Genomic DNA, 20,789 nt, shown 5'->3' with positions numbered 1-20,789 from the left:
ATAGTGACAGAAATGCACGGGTGCCAATATTTTTGGCCATGACTGTACGTACCTTTCAAAGAGTGCACTTCGATGTTATGAAATGCTGTTTTTAAATGAGCGGCCACTTTCTCCATGTATTATTCATGTGTTGACGGGGAGAGGTGGCAGCCTCACACACAGCCTCGCTCGTTTTCACTTTTTGTTTTTGGAAGAGGGAATACCACATGACTGCACTGGCTGTTAATGAAACAGCGCTCACTTGGACATTTTTTTAAAACTCTTTCACATCTTGTCCTAGTTCTTTGTTTATGTATTTTAGAAACTGTACTATCTGTATGACATGCACTTCATTTTCAAGATTTGACTGACTTTAACATCTAGTTCTGTGGTAGCGTAGGTTTATATGAAAATGCATTTCATATAAGACATAAGAGTCATAATAGTGCTAATTTATATTAAATATATTCAACCGGGGAGCATGCGGCACTTGAAGCTGTTTAATTCATTTAAAAGTAAACTTTGGTGTACGGTTCACTGAATTTCAGAGATCAAGCTTGTTGTCACACAGGATTTAATGAATGAGTTAAAATCCAGTTGTGGATACAAGGCTTTGTTTGTCATCTGCACAGCTTTAAAATGGTCTGCGTGGCGTATTTAGCCCTGTCGTTAAAGCTGAGGCTAAAAGATTCTCTTTTATCTGAGAGAACAAAGAGTAAGACCTCTGAAATGGTGGAACATGACGTCCATGGGATATCAGGGAAGTGATCAAATGAAACAGATTTGGTGCAAAGTAATAGTGCAGAGTAAAAGCCACTGAAATCCTCTGAGAGGTTTGAGAAAAAGAATCAGCTGTCAGAATAACCGCTCTAGGTAATTATTACCTGGTTCAGGTTTATCCAAACTTTGAAAGTAAAAGTTTGTGAGATTATGTGTGAATTTTAAATTCAAGGAGGAAACAGTTCAAATATCCTGTCAGTTCAGTTTAACATTCATCTGAGATTTTTGTGTAATCTCTACCCTCCACAGACCATCTGAAAAGCTAGAGAAGCTCAACATGATGCAGCAGCATGCTGTCCCACAGGCGAATCACGTAAACCACCACCAGACCAAGATCCCAGACGCTGAGACCACAAGACCTATCATCCACGAGGTTCTCCTGGAGCCCATACACCGTGATGCGGACGACCGCTGCAGCTTCCACAAAGAATCTCCTGCCAATACCATGTTGGAGCACCCTATAGGAAGTACAGCCCTGGAAATGGACACACACACCTCTCTCCCCTCGAACCCGGCATCCTCTTCCCTACCACAGTCAGACCACGTGTCAGCTTCGGCGCCCGTTTCTAGGGTTCCATCCCGGGCACCTTCACGAGCCACCTCAACGCTGCCCTCCAGCGTTTGCACAAGGAACGGCCTCGTCTCCACGCCCAGCCCAATCCTGGAGCCCAACGGGATTGCAGCGGGGACGTACCAGAGGGTGCCAGCGCCGCCCTCTGCTGACACCAACAAGCAGGTGCAGAGAAGAAGTGCTCTGGAACAAGTGGAGCACTGGGTCCAAGTGCAGAAGGCTGACCAGAAAGGGTAGGACACAGTATAGAAATACAATTTGTTATGTTTTATTTCATGTTTTCTTATTTGATGGTAAGTCTTACATAGATAATCTGTGTAAAAGAAAAATCCTTTTGTGTTGCTATACTACAGCCCCCCATCCAGAGAGAACACCCTCCCTCGTCGCACACCACCGACACAGCACAAGTTCACGTCCATTGATGCATACCAGACCCTGCCGAGGACACCTCGCCAGAGCCCCCCACCCGCTCGACTTGGCGAGTACAAATACGCCCAGGACCGTCTCAGCCACTTCCGCCTCACTCCTGAGCAGAGTGGCTCAGGGTCCAACACCGTCTTGCAGCTGTACGAGTGGCAACAACGGCACCAGTTCCGGCACGGCAGCCCCACAGCCCCACTCTACACTCCAGCTCCAGAGTACCCATTTGGCCCTCGCCCTCCATCTACAGTGCCTCCCTCCTCCTCAGCACCCAAGTCCGAGGGACCACCTCGCTGTGTGTCAGTACCACCTTCATCTGCAGACATTGCTCCACCGGGAATTCCACCTGGCATCAGCAGAACCCTGTCACCTACACGGAGGCCGCACACGCCAGCTGAGCGGGTGACAGTCAGACCCATGGGCGATAGATCTGTGGTAGACATCCCCTTCACCGTTTCCCCCCGCAGGACCAAATCTCAGATGCTCAAGGTAAGATAACGTGACAGAGGCAGACACAATCTCACATGGTCGTTGCAAACAAACAGAAGGTGTAATTACCTGAGACAGAACTCAAATTTGTATTTTATTAGTTAATTCTGTAATGCAGCATCAATAACCAGCACAGAGGTTCAGTTTTACTCTCCATCCGTCTGAAAGGCTTGGAAATGTTGAAATAAGGGACAAGGCCAGGGTAATATGAAGCGTTTAGCTCTCACTCTTACCTTAGAATCACAGTAAACCTAACCAGAATATTTAAGTAAAAATACAAGAAAAGAGAAGTTATACAGCAGCAAGGTTGTGGTGTACAGTATGAAGGACAGGTACTGTATTTTACATTGAATATGGTTAATTAGACAAAATAGATTCAATATCATTTGAATGACAACAGATTATTTCCTGTTCTCGCTGCATGGATTGTATGAAATTGAATCCACCCTGTGCTCTCCCACAGATCGGACCATTAAAGCTTTTTTTTCCTTTTTCTTTCTCACCATCAAGTGCAAAATATCAAATGGAATATTTTCTCATCCAGAACAGTGTCAGTTGTACTGACTGTGGAGCTGATGTTGGACTGTGCTCCACTGAACACAGTAATTGTTTCAGCGCCTCGGGGTACAATGGCAGACATATCCTTAAAGCACTGAGTCTGTTCAATGACCTGAAGCAGTCAGTCAAAGGACACTGTTAACTACTGTAAACGTGTGCATACATGGTAATGATGATAATAATAATAATGCAGACTGGCTGTCATTTTTAAAGTTGAGTGAAAATAACACACAAATATGCAAATTCCCGCCTACTCTCTCATAACCACATGCAGCCTAATATTGCACAGAGAAAATAAACAGCACAGTCAAGGTCATGTAAACATGATATTCTAAGACCATCATAGCCTTCTGTCTTTTTTTTTTTTACTATTTTGATGATTTGTTTGTGGTAGGCTCATCTTTATTTTTTTGTAATTGTAATAGCACATATTGTCCATAATTAGATGTTTTTATTTCTATAACTCAAACAGTGTAAATGAAATGTAAAATATGTTGTCTGTGTGTTGTCAGGCTGCTACTATTGAGAGACGGTCTATGCCTCCATCTGGTTACATCACACACACAGTCAGTGCGCCCAGCCTTCATGGCAAGACGGTACGTCTTAACAACAACAGAAAATATACTCATACACAGTACAGTGTACAGTACAATATCTTACAATGTTACAACAACACTCAAGTAATCATTCAGCACAAGTGCATTCATTCTCTAGCGGTCACAGATAATAATATATATTGGCTTAATCTTGATCAGTTTTTTGTCGGCGAAGCCAGTCAGCTGTATCTGAGACGTTGTGACATGTTCAGTTTGTTGCCGTGTTCCTGCCTTTTGTTCTAACACAATTAATCCTCCTTAATTTAACTGCCGTCCTGCTTGTTCAATTCAGCCATCAGTGGCTCCGAGCACTGTGAATGGTTGCTTTTAAAAAACGAGAAGTTTCACTGAAGTTTGGTGTCAGTCTTGATGTCAGATTTAATGTCCTGTGGTGCCTGACAGCCCGAGGAGCTTACCTTGTTCCTCATTCAGCTGCGCCGACACCAGGCCAAGATGGCCTCCGCACGTCAGCACACGTTAGCCCAGCTCCAGCGGCTCAACGGTCCCAAAGAGCCCTACCACAGCAACCACCTCCTCACTTCTACCAACACTACTAGCACCAGCCCCCTCCTCAGCTCCGTCCCTTCTCCTCAATCCCACCTCGGACACATGGGCCTCTCAACTCCCCTGGGCTCTTTCAACACCCAGGTGGGGGCCCCACTGCGGCACACCTGCCTGCCTGCCTGCCCCTCATTTTATCATGGGCTGGTAGAGGTTGCCACTCAACATATTGCAGGGCTGCAGTGCACTAAAATCAGAGGATTAATCCCAATGATGTTTATTATCCTGGCACTTCTAGTGCCACTGCCAGGTCAGATATTATATATTATTATATCAAATATTTCAAAATATCCCAGTTATTTAGCAGCTAGTATCACAAAGCAAGGATATTATAACATTGTCTGTCATATTCACTGATACTGACATTCACTGACATCAGACACACTGTTAGGCCAGACATGGAAAAGAAAAATAATGCCCCTGGTAAATAAAGACAAACCAAAACCAAGTCTCAGTATATCAGTGGCAACCTCTATCCAACAGCTCCCGTGCTCTAGTTGGTGTGACCATGCCTAACCTGTGAGCGCTGGCCTGGCTGCCGTCATAGCACCATCCTCTCTCTTTCTCCATGTGCTGCTCTTGGCTGGTCAGTTTCCATATCGTGCTTATAGTGACGCTGTCCATAGCATGTTGTGCTGCTAGCTTTCCGACGTCCACAAAAGCCTGTGGATGTGTCGGTCAGTCTCGGTCGCTCTGAGTTGTAAATCCTTTCATTTCCGGCCGAAGCTCCAGTCTGTTTTTGTTGTTGAGTGATGTGAGCTGAATTACAGCTGAATTCAGCGATGTTTCTGCTGCTTCTGTTGGATCTGGATTGTGCTGGTGTTTTGTCTGTTGCAATAGGAGCATCTCTGAGGAGATAAACGAATGACTGTTTACTGTGTGTGTCAGTCGTGATGCATGCCGGCACAGACACGTAACAGCAGTTTACACTTTATACTTGGTACACAAATGTCGCTACATCCCGCTGCCTGGATTATCAATGAAGCTTCTTTAGATTCAAATGGCTCACATAGTGAATTATTTCCTTCTTTCCTGTTGACACAAAATTAACCCACACTCATGTTTGCCACCCTCTAGGCTGATGACACCTACATGCAGCTGAAGAAGGACTTGGAGTATCTGGACCTGAAGGTGAGATGTTTGAATGGACAGAGTTTATCCCTGTGATGCTTGCCAGTTATTTTAATGTATCCTCTGCTAGTGCTCTATTTCTGCTGTGCCTGGTCTCTTATTTGAACTGCCTATAGCTCTAGTAACTAACACAATACTGACAACCATTTCTACTGTGGCCCATGTTCAACTTGTTAAACTGAAACACTAGTGCGCACACTTTGAATAGAGATGCTCTGACATCCATGTGAGACGAAACACCCCCCCACCCCACCCCATGAGAAATGTGATTTTTAGTAGCATTTCATGAAAGCGGTCACCGTTTTGTGACTGCGGCTCTGTGTCTTTGTGATTTTGACTCCCAGATCAGAGCTCTAGAGCCCCTGATCCTCGCAGTTCACAGTTTACTACTGCACTGCACTGCTGGGCCTCTCAGGCCTCTAATGAACGTAAGCTGTATGTCTGTGTGTGTGTGTGTGTGTGTGTGTGTGTGTGTGTGTGTATCCAGTGTATGTAGTATACGAAGGGATGTAGTGTGTTTGTGATTGAGTGGGTGTGTGCATTTATGCTTGTGCATGTTTGTACAGTGTTGAGAGTAGGGATGCATGTGTATAGTCTGTATGTGAGTGTGTGTTTAGAGAGTTTCTGTTGTAGAGACCATCCTATTGCTTACTGCAACACGCTCATGGCTTGAATGGCATCAAACGTCTTCTCTCCATGTGATCCAACCCCCCTTTACCCCCCACATTCGTGATGATGATGATGATGCTGTTGAGAAGTGAGCATGGGATGGCTCGGCAGTGCATGTGTTGTGGCTGTGGCCCGGTGGTTGAAAAGCCAGCTGCTTCTACCATCGTCTCTGAAACGCTGCACCTCCTTGACAGTAACACAGGACTTAGCTGTGTCGTGTCTCTAATAACGTCCAAGCCGAGATGTTCTCAGTGAAATTTGTTGATTTTTTTCTCATTGTTAAACTTGCACACATTTGAACATTTTAGAAATGTGTGTGTTCAGGAGGTTATTCCAACACTGTAGCACCCTGTCGCTAACAGCAGTAAAACTCAAAGTGAGCACCTGAACTCAGGCAGTCCAAGGTGCACAAAAGCACGCACACACAGTTTGTTCTAAAACAAATGGAGTCTACAGATGTTTATATGGTGGATAAGTCAATCTGTGCAGAGCTTCAAAGTGTCCATAGCTGTCTTGTTGTTCATGGCAAGAGCTGATTCTATGTGCCCAGGCCTCACTCATGCTGTCATGTAAACGAGGCAAAGAGAGGCAGGTAGTCTGTCTCAACCTCGTAGCTCTGTAGTTTGTAGCTGGTCTCTGTGTTCTCCTCTATCTCTGTTGCCCCACAGTTCAAAAGCTTTATTTGACCTCAAAGCTAACATTTGGAAATGTTTATTTTGCAATTTTGTTTTAGATGGCTGGAAGTCAGATGCTGAAGGAGTCAGGAAAACCTGTCAAGGTTGCAGAAAGTGACGTGGATGTAAGTGCAGACCTCATTAAATACAGAGCAGTTCCATTTTTACACTGCCAGGGAGGTCATGTTTTTGTTCCTGTTTGTTTGTCACAAAGTCAGATGTCTGAAGATGAAGTAAAGAAAATTTTGTGGGAAAAAAAAAGGGTAGTGAAGAAGCTGCTGGCAAAGGATATGTTTCTTGTTTTTACGTGAATTCACAGGATGTGTTCATATAGTGAGGTATGCTATCTTTTAATAATAATACTTTTTTTGGCTATTTTCCCAGCACATCACATTTTATGAGCACACAGCTTTGTCTGTTTGAAACCTACTTGAAATGAAAACATTGACAGATTTATGATTGTAGATAAGGATTTTCTATTACTGCGTGCAGTTTTTATGCAAATACATACTCACGTGCACATGCACACGTCTGCTCTCAGCAAAATAACAAATATAAAGTCAGCGTGTTCTGTCACACCGTGCAAGTTCTGTCTTGTTCTGTTCTGTTCCTCTACAGATGAGGGAACATGAAATTTTAGTTTGTTTATGGGAGTGTAATGGGAGGGTAATTAAGGCCAAACAAAATATGAATGCTGTGGAAAATCTGTGGGAGGACGCTGTGCACTATCACTCTCAGCTTCAAGGGTCAAACAGAAAGCAGAGAGCATTAATACATAAATGCCATAACCCTTTCAGTTTGATAATCCAAACAATTCTCTGCGGTTTCTCCCACAGTCTTCTAAAAGTATTTCTCGGCATGAGCTTTGTACCCAACAGCTTAAACAATTTATGAGAGCGATGTCTACAATGAATATTTGATTAGATCCAACAACATCAACAACATCACCTTGGAGACAAAAACAGTATTAAAAATGTATCGGATGGAATATAAAAACCTGTGCTGAGTGCAGACATTTCTATGGATAAGCACTCTGTTCACTCACAACCTTATTACACGGATGTTGTGTCGGACGATAAAGCGAGCCAACCTTTGCCTTGAAGTTTGCAGGGTTTAATCGGGGATTAATTAACAAGGCTCAGAACCTCCATGACACTGTAATTAAAAGTGTCAGGTGGGTCGCACCCACTTTGTGTAATGGGCTCACTCACAGTAATTAGGAGGGGCTGCAGGGCTGTGAATATTAAATGTTACCAACCTTGCAAGCGTTTAAAAACTGGTATGTATACATGCCCATTAACACATCACACTCACAAACACACACTGGAACGCATGCTCTCAGACACGCATTCGTTTATCTACAGCCACAGAGATGAGGGGAAGTTCTAATTAAGTAAATGGACCACTTAATTCCCAGAGGTCAACACAGACACTCTCTGGTGAGAGAAGTGCTTCATCTCTCACTCTCTCTCTCTTTCCATGCCCACTCAGCTCTGTGTCTCCATCTGCAGGTGAAGTTGAGTCGGTTGTGTGAGCAGGACAAGATCCTCAAGGATCTGGAGGCGAGGATCAGCTCCCTGAAGGAGGACAAGGTAACGCACTCTGCTGGTTCACGTGGGCGCTCTGTGAATCAAACCGCCTCGTTCTATCCGCTGACCTCGGTCAAGTCTGATGAGTCAACAGGCTCATAACAGGAAATATTCCAATGATGGTATCACATTCAAGGACAACTTGCTTACAAACTTACTCTGCTGCTATCAGCAGGGCTGCAGTGGAGTTTGTTAACAGACGGTGACTCAGATGTCAAAGATCAGATGTTTCACTGGTGGATTCAGCTTTCACAGTCATATAGGAAATTCTATTGAAGGACAGGTAGTCATATTGATTTCTCTGACTGTGACTCATGATTTTTTATGACTGTCCAAAAATCCGTAGAACCCAAAGTGAAGTTCACATCAGTTTTTAAAGGGGTACTGAACTCACTGAAAAGTAAAATGACAGTAGTGTTATTTTCTGAATATGTGCACATTTTTAGAGTAACATTATATCAGGAAAGCAGGTCATTGCATTGGTTGACCCCCCCCCTTGCTTTGTGACTCCTCGCCCCTTCAGGACAAGCTGGAGAGTGTGCTGGATCTGTCCCACCAGCAGATGGAGCAGTACCAGGAGCAGCCGGCCCACACCCAAAAGATCGCCTACCAGCAAAGGCTGCTGCAGGAAGATCTGGTCACCATCAGGGCCCAAATCTCACGCCTCTCCACGGTATGTATGCAATATATTCAGACACATCCGGTTCTATACATGTATGTTGCAGACCGTGTAACTTAACTGTATATGTAACCTAAGACTGTATCTGATGCAGGAAATGGCACTTGCCTGGGAGGAGTACAGCCGGTTGGAGAGATCTGTGGAGCAGTTGAGGATGGCGCTTCATGCACACATGAACCACAGTGCTACCCCTCAGGTGAGACCCGCCACCAAAATGTGAGCTCTGGTTATTTAGTTAAAGCATCTACCTTCTCTCATAGGCTGGGCTTCCTTTACTTACATTTGTACTTCATTTTCCAGACAATTAGAAATCTTACATATCCTGTGTATAAATTAAAAAAATGATGAGTGAATGCAGTCATGGAAACATGAACGCAGTAAGAAAAGTGTCCGTTTGTTTGTATCCGTGTCAAACTGTAGCAAGAGAAAGGGGAGATGAAGCGTGAGCTATGGAGGATCGAGGACGTGATATCGGGACTGAGTGCCAGCAAAGCCAACTACAAGATTACCATCGACTCTGTCCAGAACCCAGGTTGGTAATCACAGCAACTCAGTTGTTATTGTCAGCAACAGGAAAAATGCAAAATGGATCTTTTTGTACATCAGACGATACATGTATATGTCTGTTTTTCTGCTCCTTCAGTGTAAATGTCATCAGTTATTTTCCTCGTCCCTGACTGTAAATCTATTTCAACCTGTGTGTTCACACAGAGAGGAAATTAGTGCCTTCGGTGTCAGACCCAGCAGTGCCTTCTCATAGCACAGAGGTCCAGCCTCCTCCTCGCAGCTCCATCCCCAGTGTCCTCTCCCACACTTTGCCTCACAGCACCATGCCAAAGTGGGTGAGTGTCACCCTGCTGTTTAAGGAATATTTGCTGGATTTAGTGAGTTCTACATTGGAAACTTTCACCAAAAAAGGTGTATCCGTAAAACAGCTCTACTTATTGCACTTCTGAAATACTAAATCCTTTCTTGCCTGGTCACTGTCCAGGCAGAGGACACCGCCCCACCCAGGCCACCACTGCCTCGCCTCTACGACTACGAGGAGACGCCCCCCGTGGTGCCGCCTCTCCCCAGAGAGGCCACGGTGATCCGTCACACGTCTGTGCGTGGGCTGAAGCGCCAATCAGATGAGAGGAAGAGGGACAGAGAGAGTGGACAGTATGTTGTCAATGGAGACTGTAAGGTATGCGGGAAAAAAATCCAACTCCCTACTGTTGTCCTGTTAGAATGAAACCATGTAAGTGCAGTTCTGATGATTTTAATATCTCATCTCAAACTGAACCTGTCTCATTCTTTCTGGTTTCAGACTGACTTGCGGTCATATCTGAGTGAACCAGAACTGCCAGGAATAAGCCACCACAGCGCCGGGTCTGACGTTGACTACCAGTATTTCCCGAGCAAAGGTATATAAACAGAAACCTTTGAAATACATACATTAAACAGAAAATACAGACTTTTATTCATTTATACATACAAGCTATCATCCCATCTCAAAGATCTTTCAAAGAGATAACAACATGTGGATGAGAAGAAAAAAAAGTTTCTTTAATTAATTAAAGGATGTGGTCCTTATCTTAAATAAATAAATAAATTATCCCTCAGTAATAACATTTATTGTCGCCCATGAGAGGAGCCATATATTTCAGAGGGATGAATCACCATCTGGAATGTTATTAAAATTCTCCTGAATCCTGCTACATTTAATAAAAAGAATCTTTTTTTTTTTTTTTATATTTACTAATTAAGTTGAGCCGTTTTATATTTCCTATAATTCACTGCTCATATCGAATGGTCTGTCAATACTTTTGCCCTGTATGAGATGACTGCTTCGGCTTTTATTCACTTTGCAAATGAAAATAAAACAAACTGTGCTGATTTTTATCAAGTAGGTCTGTTAGGCTCCTCGTCCCGACAGAACCAGTCAACCTCTATCTCGTCCTACGTCACCTTAAGGAGAGGGCCCGGGAGTTCCATAGCCAGGGTGAGTCAGAAGATATTGGGGGTGGAGGTATCTGAAGATATCTCAAAGTTAGTGAAAAAACAAAAACAACAACTGAATTCAGTTTATTTATTTATGTATTTATTATCATTTTCATCCCGCTCCTGGTCCATTTTTCCTTCCCTGTCTCAGCACGAGAGACCCAAGAGTGCCTTGGAGCGTTTGTCATCACCTACAGAAGCCGCACAGCCCCCGAGCGGTCAGTCTCGAGGCCGAATGACTGCGGAAGAGCAGCTGGAGAGGATGAAGCGCCACCAGAAGGCACTAGTTCGCGAGCGAAAGAGGAACCTCAGCCAGGGTGAACGCTCCACCTCCACCGTCACCACCCAGCGTTCCTCCTCCTCCTCCAGGCTGCCCTCCAACACCTCCGATCCTCCAACCTCCGTACGTTACCCACCACCCCCGCGCAGCAGCAGCAGACACAGGGAGCACCACCTTCACTGCTGCTATGACACCTTCCAGCCCCCAGCCACATAATAACCTAGCTGGAATGCTAACATGCTAGCACTATCTTCCTTGTGTAACCCGTGGTTGTTGATGTTAGCCATGAGCACTAACAAGCTGAACAGTAGGACTGACTGTGGCTGGCTAGCTTTCTTTAATGCTTTAAGAACAATGGGAGACAAAATGAGCACAGGGTGGGGAATGCTGGGCTAGTTTTGGACTGGGACAGTGACACTCCCTGTTTATTTTATTTTTTTAAAGGTTCTGGGGTCACTTTAACCCCTTGTTACCACTGCCCACTGGTGGGACCTCACTGACACAATTCTGAATGTAAAATCCATTGAGAAAAGAAGAGAATGAAAGGCATCATTCTGCCTTCCTTTCATTTTATCACCAGAAAGCAGAGAGAGGAGCCCATTTATGTACATCTACATACCGTGTACCTGTACACTTTTATTTATTTACTGAGGGATATTTTCAGTATACAGTTGTACAGTTATATTTTGTAGAGATTTGGTATATATAGAGCATATAGAAGGGTGGGGAGACGGGAAACGTATTCAGGTTGACGAAATGAAGAAAAGAGGCAATGCTAGTGGCAAAAATCATGATCACACCTCCCTTCTTTCTTTTATTCAAATGAAATCCAAGTGCCTTTTTTCGCTGATTATCTTTTTTTTTTTTCTTTTTTTTTTTGCCTTTGCCTCAAATTTTCCTCCTCAATCAACATTTGAACTAATCATGGTTTGTTTTCCGAGCTCGGGTCTCCACCTCAAAATCAAAGAAACGACACAAGAGCTAACTTTAAGGATGCTTCAGCAGAACTCTGTCTGGATGATGTGGGGACACTGCTGGTTTTAACACTTAAAGGAATACTTTGACACTTGCAATTCAAGCTAAAGCCCTCCTGGCCCCTCGTGGCCTCGTGGATAGTAAGGAATTCTAACAGTGCTAACATGCTGGGTGAAAAAAGTAATACAGTCAAATGTCAAAGTCTTCCATTAAAATAACACAACATACATATATGCATGTATAGTAACTACCAGTTTGGTGTTATGATTACAGATTAACAAACACACTCGTAACCAGACTGCTGTGAGATCTGCCTGTAATCCGACTACATTTCCCATAAGTCCTTGAAATCAAATTCCCTGTAACAGTGAGCAATACACAGTCTGTAATCCTCTGCTACTTACTGCTTAGAACCATAAATGCCAGAGCATATTTTATTTTCTCTACTCCACCAGCATAAAACATGTTTACACCATTTTATATTTGAATCAACATCTTCATTAATGCTTCTTGTACAAACTACAAGTTTATTTTTATTGTTTGAAAGTGGATGATAATTATATTGCCACAGTTAATGTCGGAAAGAGAATCTGTACTCATATCTGAGTACTTTTAAGTGGCCTATACTGTTTTATGCATCATAAATATACAGGACAGGTTCAAGCAACTGGTTTAAAATGCAATAGAAACATAATAAACTGTAAACAAGGAGCAGACAGCTCTGCCATGGGGAGCTCCGTGTGCAACATGAGGGAGGAACAGCGCAGTGGCAATATTTGAAAATGTGTGAAAACATATTTGGAGTGAATCAATCCGTGTGTCGTTTTTTTGGTCGATCTTTTTGCCAACAAAATCTGTGAAAAGTAACTAATAACGCCACAGATACCACGGTGAGGTGAAAGATTGTTTAGACCAACAGTTTACGGAGATATTTAATTAAGAATGATATCAAACAGAGCAAATCAGCAACAGTTGTCAGTTTTTGCTGGATAAATTCTGAAACAATTAGTGAAGTGATCAAAACTGTTGATTACGTTACTGTTGACAGACAAATCGAATAGTCTTTGTAGCACTGTACATGTAGAAGATACATGTGGCTGTCATACTTTACATACAGTTTGGGTTTTCCATAGCGCTGCTGTCCGCTCCTTGTTTTTCTGACGAGTATTAATCTTGAAAGCTTCTTCTGCCATATTGCTTTTATCCTCCCACAGCTACGTACAATATATCAGATCAAAGCCAACATACTTGCAGGAGGTTGCTCAGTTGAAGAGTAGAAATATAGTAGAGAACTTAGAGAAGTGAACCGCTAATTACCACCTAATTATATGTAATTGAGAAGCAATGCACAACTCTTTCCCCTTTTCTTTTCTATCATGTAGAGATTTGCACTCGACAATAAAGAGTTTCTTGCTTCTGAACCTCCTCTTGGCTGTGTTCTTGCTAATCTGGTGGTGTGATCAATTAGTGTCTGCATGGTTTTCTTTCTCTCTATCGTGTGTGTGATTGATTCTCCTGAGCTCAACAAGGCATGGGATGCTGTGTTTCTCAGAGCATGTAAACACACCAACAGCTCAGACCCTGCTGCAGGCTACAGGAGTGGGGAAGGATTCATGCATGGCTTTAATGCTCCTTGGATGATTACTCACAAGTACCCCACACTACACACACACACACACACACACACACACAACTACACATAGGAGAATAAGAATTAATATTTCATTTTCAGTGAGCCCTCAGTGTTTTAGCATTTTGAACAGGAATGAGGAATTGCAAACTGAATATATACCCAAATTTGAGCCGGCTCACTGGACTGCTCAGAAATGAATCAAGCATAACATTCAACCACTAAAAGTAATTCTTCTCTTTAGGAATGCAAGTAAATAACTATAATTTGACATCTTTATCAAGAAATAATGTGCTTTACTATTTTTTTAGTTTTCTTTATAAAACAGTACATTTTAAAACTCATGGATAACATTAATAATTCGATTTTACTATTAAGATTTTCATTATTATTATGAATTATCATTATAATTATTAGCATTTTAGTTTAAGGGCTTCTACATACTGGTGTATTAACCATTACAGAAACATAGAAAATGATAATAATCAATGGTAATTATCAATGCTGTTAATTTAGAGCAGCTGTGGCATAAACTTTGCATTGGGTGGTGGTCTAATAAATTTGTCAAGCATTGTATATGTACTATAATACTGTATGTAGTATTTTTAGAGATGCAAATGTGTCGACTGGTTCAGTGAGTCCACAGGAGAGAAGGATGCGGTATGTGTGTAATTACAGCTTCTAGAAACAAGCTAATCATCTGCCTGGATCTGCTCTGCGTTGATGATACTAAACATCATCTTTTCAAATCCCTGGACAAACTTGTCGCTATAATTATTCCCGGTTGCACAGAGACATTAAATATATATTCATCTCCCTCTACCTGAGGCACGACTCACTGCAAAAATGTTACATATTTAAACAGAGCCCTTCTCTGTCATTTCTTTGTGTTGAATTTGTCGATACTAATACATATATTAGTAAAAGATAAATGTTGTAAACTAGCAAGACGTGGTGGTACCAAAGTACTACTGTCAATGCTAGTTTTCATATTTCCCAATAAACTCACTGCTTTAAACCTCATTACATCATTACCCCCCTTTGCCCTTTACTGCCACTGCTCCATGTGGGTTGGCCTTTTTAACCTCTACTGATCTATAAAAATACTAGTGCTGCAGCAGGCGACCTCTATAATTTCACGATTAACCTTTTATTTAAGAAAATTGTATGAAAATAGTAAAACTGCCCAAGATGACTTCTCCAAATATTAAAATTTGAGAAGCTGAACCGGTAAATAATCAATGACCAAATTCATTTGCATGTGCAAATTCATTTTGTCTTACTCAGCTGAATAACTGATCAATAAGCTGAGGATTTCCACTCTTAGTATGTTTGTGGTGTGAAACCTTAGATGGACATTGTTACATGTATATAATCTACATAAATATTTGTAATATTTCTATTTATACAAAACATTAAAATCCTTCAAACAAACATCTATAAATACTGACTTTATGATTCATTTATATCTACTTAACTAAAAGGCATCTAAAAAATGATATCAGCAAATCAGTTTTTCACTGTCACCAGGCCAGCTGTGTAATCCTGACTCATGCCTTTTGTAGGTGTTTGATTGGCAGGAGGAGCGACTCGGGGCAGAGGGTCAGAGCGATGAAGGATGGAACCAAGTGAAAGAGAGAGCGAGGGTTCACTCAGACGAATGGGTGACAGCGAAGGCCACTCACATACGAGAGGTGGATGTGGAGCCTTTCGACTACAACCTGGACATCAGCCGAGAGGTAGACACACACATCTGCTTGGACTCGAGTCTCGGTCATAAAAAATAAAAGTGTCAGTGGCAGCTCGAGTCACATTCGGATCCTCTAATAGCCTTTTCTTCTCTCCGTTAATCTTGGGACACTATCTGTGATCCTGCAAACATGCGTTGGTGTGAATTATTTTCTCTACTTCCAGTTCTATTTTGTCATCTTGTGATAATTACCCAAAGGATGTAAAAAAAAAATAGTCACTCTCTTGATGAAGCTGGCTGACAAAGTGAATTCTGTTGAAAGAGATGATATTTTATCTCTTACATCCACTCCTCATGAAAAGGAGATGCACAGTACATGAAATGGGAAAGCCAAAAACAGACCTCAGATTTAGGGAGCTCTATTTACAGAAATGAATAAAGAAATGGATGCACTAAGCTGCAGGTCCCCAGATTCCAGATAAATCTTGGACTACTGTAAAGTACTATTGAGACTGACTACCCATCTTTCCAACATGCAGCTGGCCAAACCAAAGAAAGTTCCCATCCCAGAGCGCTACATTGAGTCCGATTCCGAGGAGCCTCTTAGTCCAGAGGAGCTGGAGGAACGCTTCCGCCGGGCAGAGCGCATCAAGAACCTCCTGGCCAAATCCAGGTAGACAGAACGCAAATAATGAGTTGACACTCATTTGATTTAGTGTCTTACTTTACTAAATCTAAGTGGAAGGTGTGTTTCTGCTCCAGTGCAGATATACAAATGTACTGGTACATATAGTGAATTTAAAATGTCTGCCATGGGTGTAGTTTGTAGTCTTGAGTATTTATGTCTTTTCAACAGTGTTCAGAACATACAGCCATCTGCACCGCTGGACTTCAGTGAGCTGGACTCGGTTCTACAGCAGCAAGAGAGGATCATGAACGTGTCCCATGCATTGGCCTCAGAGGCCTCACGCAAGAGCAAACTGGTCGCAGGTTAGTATACCTTCGCACCTTCGTTAATATAATGCATCTTCCATCCCCTAAACTTAACCATCACAGCGAATGACACATGCTTTCTTCAATATTAATAATAATCATCTGGCCAGCCTCATGAAGAAGACCAGCAAAAATGTCCTCACTTTGTGCAACTGTCCTGTAGACCTCAAATCAGTTCAGTTCAGTATGTTAGAAGTACAAACACAAACACATTGTGAGTCTGAATACGTCTAAAGCAGTCAAGTAAATTCTTATTTTAAAATGATTCAGACGGTACTGAGGGACAAATAAAATGATCAGGAATCATCCTCAATTGCGATCACAGACGTGTAAACGTAATTTGTCATTGTCACTGGTGCAGGGACTGAGTGGCTGGAGTGTTGGTGAGTATTTCTGGTCCAGGTATATAGTGTGGACTCATTGTATTCATTGTGTTGTAGTATGTGTCACTTGGTTTTGTTCAGGAACGTGCACAGATTGGTGGCAAAAGAGACTCAAACCCCTTCAAATGTTTTGCTTGTTTTCTTTTAATAGTGGTCTACATGATGCTCTCAAATGAGGATTGTGTGTTCTTATTATGTTGATACATGTTATTTTTATGTAGCTCATCAGCTTTTTTGTTCGCACAGATGAATTTTTTCTATTTACTTTACATTTTTGTAATTTCTTCTCCATTTGTGTCAAGTCTCTGAAATCAAATCTGTGCACAGACCTGATTTCTTTGTTTTGGGTGCTATTAAAAGCCAAATATTCTTCTCAGCTGTTGTGGAGGGTCAACATAGCTCAGGCAGGGCTGCTTTGGTGAAATGTGGCGGCCTTCTGTGTGAAACTGGTGTTTTGGTGCGTTGTATGTTTTGTTTTCTATGTAAATTTAAAAAAAAAAACAGAATCGTGCCCATTAGGAGTTGAAGTCACGACATATTGCAAAACAGATTTCAGGTCCAAGTATCAGATTTGCAAAGCTACACATTTGGTCTTTGTGAAATCTACTATTAAAAACATCTCAATATCTGTCTGCAAATTGAACACGTTTAATCTGCCTATACAATCTTTTGAATTGGTGTGTGTATTCTGACATGCTGAATGTTTTCTTCTCCTCAGCCAAAGCTGCTGCACAGCACTGACCCATGCAAACAACCAACACAACAAAGGAGATTCTTTATGACGGGGAAGGATCGGATCATTTTTCAGCATTTGCCAACTAATTGATTTATTTGTAACAAGTCTCTTTTTTATGAGTAACAACAGAACACATTTCTTAAAGAGTTTTGATTTGTAGTTTTGAAATAGAATCAGGTTTTCTTGCTTCTGCACTTATATGACGCAATTCAGTAACAATAATTTATAACATGAGTGAATTGTTTTTTTATCTGCACTGACCTGCTTTGCTGTTTGGTCTGTATTTGTATGAGTGAATAAAAGAAGAGTGAAATGAAGCCATTGCCACAACACTCAGATTAGACTGTAGGTTTGACATGAATCATTTATTTATTACATTGTTTGGCTTGACATGCTTCAACTTCTACTGTCTTCAACACTGTCACCCGATGATCACAGTGGCACAGTACCTGCCAATGAACTCTAATGCATTAGAATATAATATGAATAAAAATACATAAAACAATAAATATTAGAAGTTAATTATTTGGTGTCTGTTTGCCTGAAATGTTTTGGTCCACTTTGTTTCAAAATGTACAGTTATACACTTATACATCATGACTGTATAAACGAGAACATAAACTATCCATTGATAATCATTTTAAAGAAAAATGTGATCGTCTCCTTGAATCTTGTTACATAAAGTTGCCATAACATGCCTTGGCATGCAGTTTTGTCGTGTCCTATACAGATAAAAGGACAAAGACTGTTCCTGACATACAACATTATTCATTAATCCTGTGCAACAACTCATATATTACACACAGTACTTGTTCCTATTGGTACTTTTTGTTTCTTACGTTTCTCCAGTAGGTTAGCAAGCTCGCTTTGGCCTATTTCCTTCAAAACATGTTGTGTAATCTTCAGTGGTCAAACCATCTTCATCCTGCTTTTCACTCTCAGATTGTGATAGATGTGGAAATTCTATCCTTTCTCTCCTTTTTGGCTCAGTCATCTGTTCAAATGTTCTTTCGAGTGTTCTTTCACCAGCTGCAATGAAAATGGAAAGTAGAATAAGAATAGGTTGTGTACAGTAGGATTACAGCAATTTAAATTAAACTTAACATATCAAATACGTTCTCAGTGGGTGTTGGACTCCGCCAAGGTTGCCCCTTCTCCCAGGTTCTGTTTGGGACATTCAAAGTGACACCAGCTCTTATCGTAGCAATGAAAAGATTAGATCCACAGATGTAAGAATTGTGCTGGATAAATACACAGAAGACAATACTAATATGTTGTATGTTAGTATGATGCTGAGGTTAGAATAACTTTTAACTAATAGTAATGTTTTATTTTAGACCCAGAATAATAATAAGTATTGCCCAAAATTAAAGTTACAGGAAATTGAGGTGGGAAGTTGTAGTTAATTGGTGTTAACCGTGTTAGTGATCTTACTCTGAGCTCTGGCAGGTTGCTCCTGTTTTGTTTTTTAAGAAAATTACCATTTTTATTTTCTGGTTCAGATGCTGTTATAAAACATTTTCACAGTGTTTCATCATGCAGAAAGAAAACATGCCCCAAATATGGCCAACTATTCTACTCTGCGCTATGACACTCTATAAGGAAAACTGATGCTTGGGACAAAAGCTTTGAACCAGTGGACTAATTTCACTCACTAGAGAGCAAAATCAGGACCATGTGTAAATAGAACAGATGATATGCACCTCTCAGAATCATTCTCTGTGAAGTCATGGACATGCAGGAGAGGACAAGCAGGTTTGATTTTTCTAAATGAATTAAACTACAAAGAAAAATAAATAAGAGTGCACAACAATACAACTGACTTCACTGAAGTCATACGGATTCATTCTATTAGAATGATACAGTTGGTATGTGTATTAATTTGAGTGGTTTTCAACAAATTGACAAGCAAATTATTTTAAGACTAACTTCTATTGAAATTCATGTTTATTTCTTTATGCACAAAATATAAAAGCATCTGATCTACTATGTCCCAGGATCAGCACCTCAGTGATGTACCGACCCTGTCCGATCTCGGAAGCTAAGTATGCTGCCCTCACACTGTGTGCCTGTACAGAGCTAGACAGCTAGCTAACAGTGAAGAGATTGTACGGTGGAAATTGCTTTTGTCCTTTTTATTCACTCTTCTTCTTTACATTCCAATAGCACTCTCTCTGTCACTCATTGTAAAACTGAAATAAAACAAGAAATAAACATGCATGAATTTCTTATGAGAAACCTTTCATACGTAACACAACATGTTATAGCCTAATCTATTTTTAGCTCACACGGAACGACCTAGCGTAGCTAGAGGAATCTGACTAGCAAAACATTAAGACATTAAACATCACATTTGGGGACATTTAGATCGAAATTACGGGTAAAAACAAGTAGATGTCGGTGCTAACACAAAGTAATACTTACAGACAAATAATGTCCAAGGCTCAAGTGGGAATACAAAACGAAATGAAAGCACTGAAAGTCCGTCCCGTTCGTGAAGTCAGATACGACAAACTACATGAAAACTTAACAGGAAGTGGATAACTGGCGCATAAGGCGCAATACCGAAAACGTCCACTAAGCGGCGGTATTCACCATCAAAATTACAGAGATCCCAGTCAGGGCTTCTTACAGAAGGCAGAACACTAAGCAAGGTCCTGTTAGGTTAGTACGTGGATGGGAGGCTGCCTGAGAATACCAGGTGCTGTAAGCTTTTTCACTTCTCTTTACAGATAGCAGAGGGTGCTGCTGCTGCTGCTTCACTAACTTTCTGCACAGTGAGTCATTGAGACCTCCAGAGCTGTCTTCATAATATCTAGAGACTGAAGGCACACAATATTAAATATTATAATCGTAGATTCAAAGGAGTTGGACAATTGTAAAATCTACATGTGTAAAAACACTGTTAAAATAGAAACACTGAGTCTCTCTCTTTTTTTATTTGTAATTATCAAAAGGTGAAAACAACCAATGTCCACTATACTGACAGTGAAAGATGTAGTCAATGTGACCAGATTCAATGAATAACTGAGCTGTTGGTGTTCATTAAGGTGTACATCTATTTGCTACATTTTGTTCTTGTTTCAAACATCTCTTAATTTATTTCAGCACTTCTGTATCTATGTTTCTTTGTAGATATAAAAAATATTTATTTGAGAGGCCTCGGAAACTTTATATTCTTTTGCTTTCAGGGCAGCTCAGGTCTTTTGAACATGAGCTCAGCAGCCCTGACCCTATTGTAAACCAAATACTGTCCAAAACCCACAGTTGAGGACTCAAGTCCTCTCTCTTTCTCTCAATATTAATGTGTAGCAGAGAGCAGTAAATAGCAGAGCAGTTTCTTGCTATATTCAGTCTATGCAGATGCATAGGGCCCCACAGACACCAGGGGGCCTCAAGCTGCAAGTTCAGCCTCAATATATT

The 20,789-nt window shown here is 41.4% G+C and overlaps 1 protein-coding gene across 12 annotated transcripts in view; it reads left to right on the top strand.

The window, feature by feature from the left end:
- LOC104937143 (pleckstrin homology domain-containing family A member 7) overlaps nucleotides 1-18,347 on the top strand; it is a 135,861-nt gene extending 117,514 nt beyond the window's left edge. For 2 of the 12 annotated variants that reach the window (XM_019261059.2, XM_019261063.2), the window contains exons 8-27: nucleotides 1,009-1,563; nucleotides 1,684-2,239; nucleotides 3,310-3,393; nucleotides 3,796-4,041; nucleotides 5,032-5,085; nucleotides 6,488-6,553; nucleotides 7,940-8,020; nucleotides 8,541-8,690; nucleotides 8,791-8,892; nucleotides 9,117-9,228; nucleotides 9,408-9,538; nucleotides 9,688-9,882; nucleotides 10,006-10,102; nucleotides 10,586-10,680; nucleotides 10,831-11,082; nucleotides 15,130-15,303; nucleotides 15,794-15,927; nucleotides 16,111-16,244; nucleotides 16,609-16,630; nucleotides 17,349-18,345. In XM_019261059.2, the coding sequence (XP_019116604.1) occupies nucleotides 1,009-1,563; nucleotides 1,684-2,239; nucleotides 3,310-3,393; nucleotides 3,796-4,041; nucleotides 5,032-5,085; nucleotides 6,488-6,553; nucleotides 7,940-8,020; nucleotides 8,541-8,690; nucleotides 8,791-8,892; nucleotides 9,117-9,228; nucleotides 9,408-9,538; nucleotides 9,688-9,882; nucleotides 10,006-10,102; nucleotides 10,586-10,680; nucleotides 10,831-11,082; nucleotides 15,130-15,303; nucleotides 15,794-15,927; nucleotides 16,111-16,244; nucleotides 16,609-16,630; nucleotides 17,349-17,412 (3,304 nt within the window). In that variant the 3' untranslated portion in view covers nucleotides 17,413-18,345. Of the gene's footprint in view, nucleotides 1-1,008; nucleotides 1,564-1,683; nucleotides 2,240-3,309; nucleotides 3,394-3,795; nucleotides 4,042-5,031; nucleotides 5,086-6,487; nucleotides 6,554-7,939; nucleotides 8,021-8,540; nucleotides 8,691-8,790; nucleotides 8,893-9,116; nucleotides 9,229-9,407; nucleotides 9,539-9,687; nucleotides 9,883-10,005; nucleotides 10,103-10,585; nucleotides 10,681-10,830; nucleotides 11,083-15,129; nucleotides 15,304-15,793; nucleotides 15,928-16,110; nucleotides 16,245-16,608; nucleotides 16,631-17,348 lie in introns of all 12 variants that reach the window. The other 10 variants (XM_019261083.2, XM_019261069.2, XM_019261052.2 and 7 more) reach the window with 9 other exon arrangements.
- The last annotated feature ends 2,442 nt before the right edge of the window (nucleotides 18,348-20,789 follow it).

This window comes from Larimichthys crocea, unplaced genomic scaffold (assembly GCF_000972845.2).
Source record: "Larimichthys crocea isolate SSNF unplaced genomic scaffold, L_crocea_2.0 scaffold434, whole genome shotgun sequence".
Lineage (NCBI taxonomy): Eukaryota > Metazoa > Chordata > Actinopteri > Sciaenidae > Larimichthys > Larimichthys crocea.
Note: the sequence above shows the minus strand (reverse complement) of the source record. Positions and strands in the feature narration are given on the sequence as shown.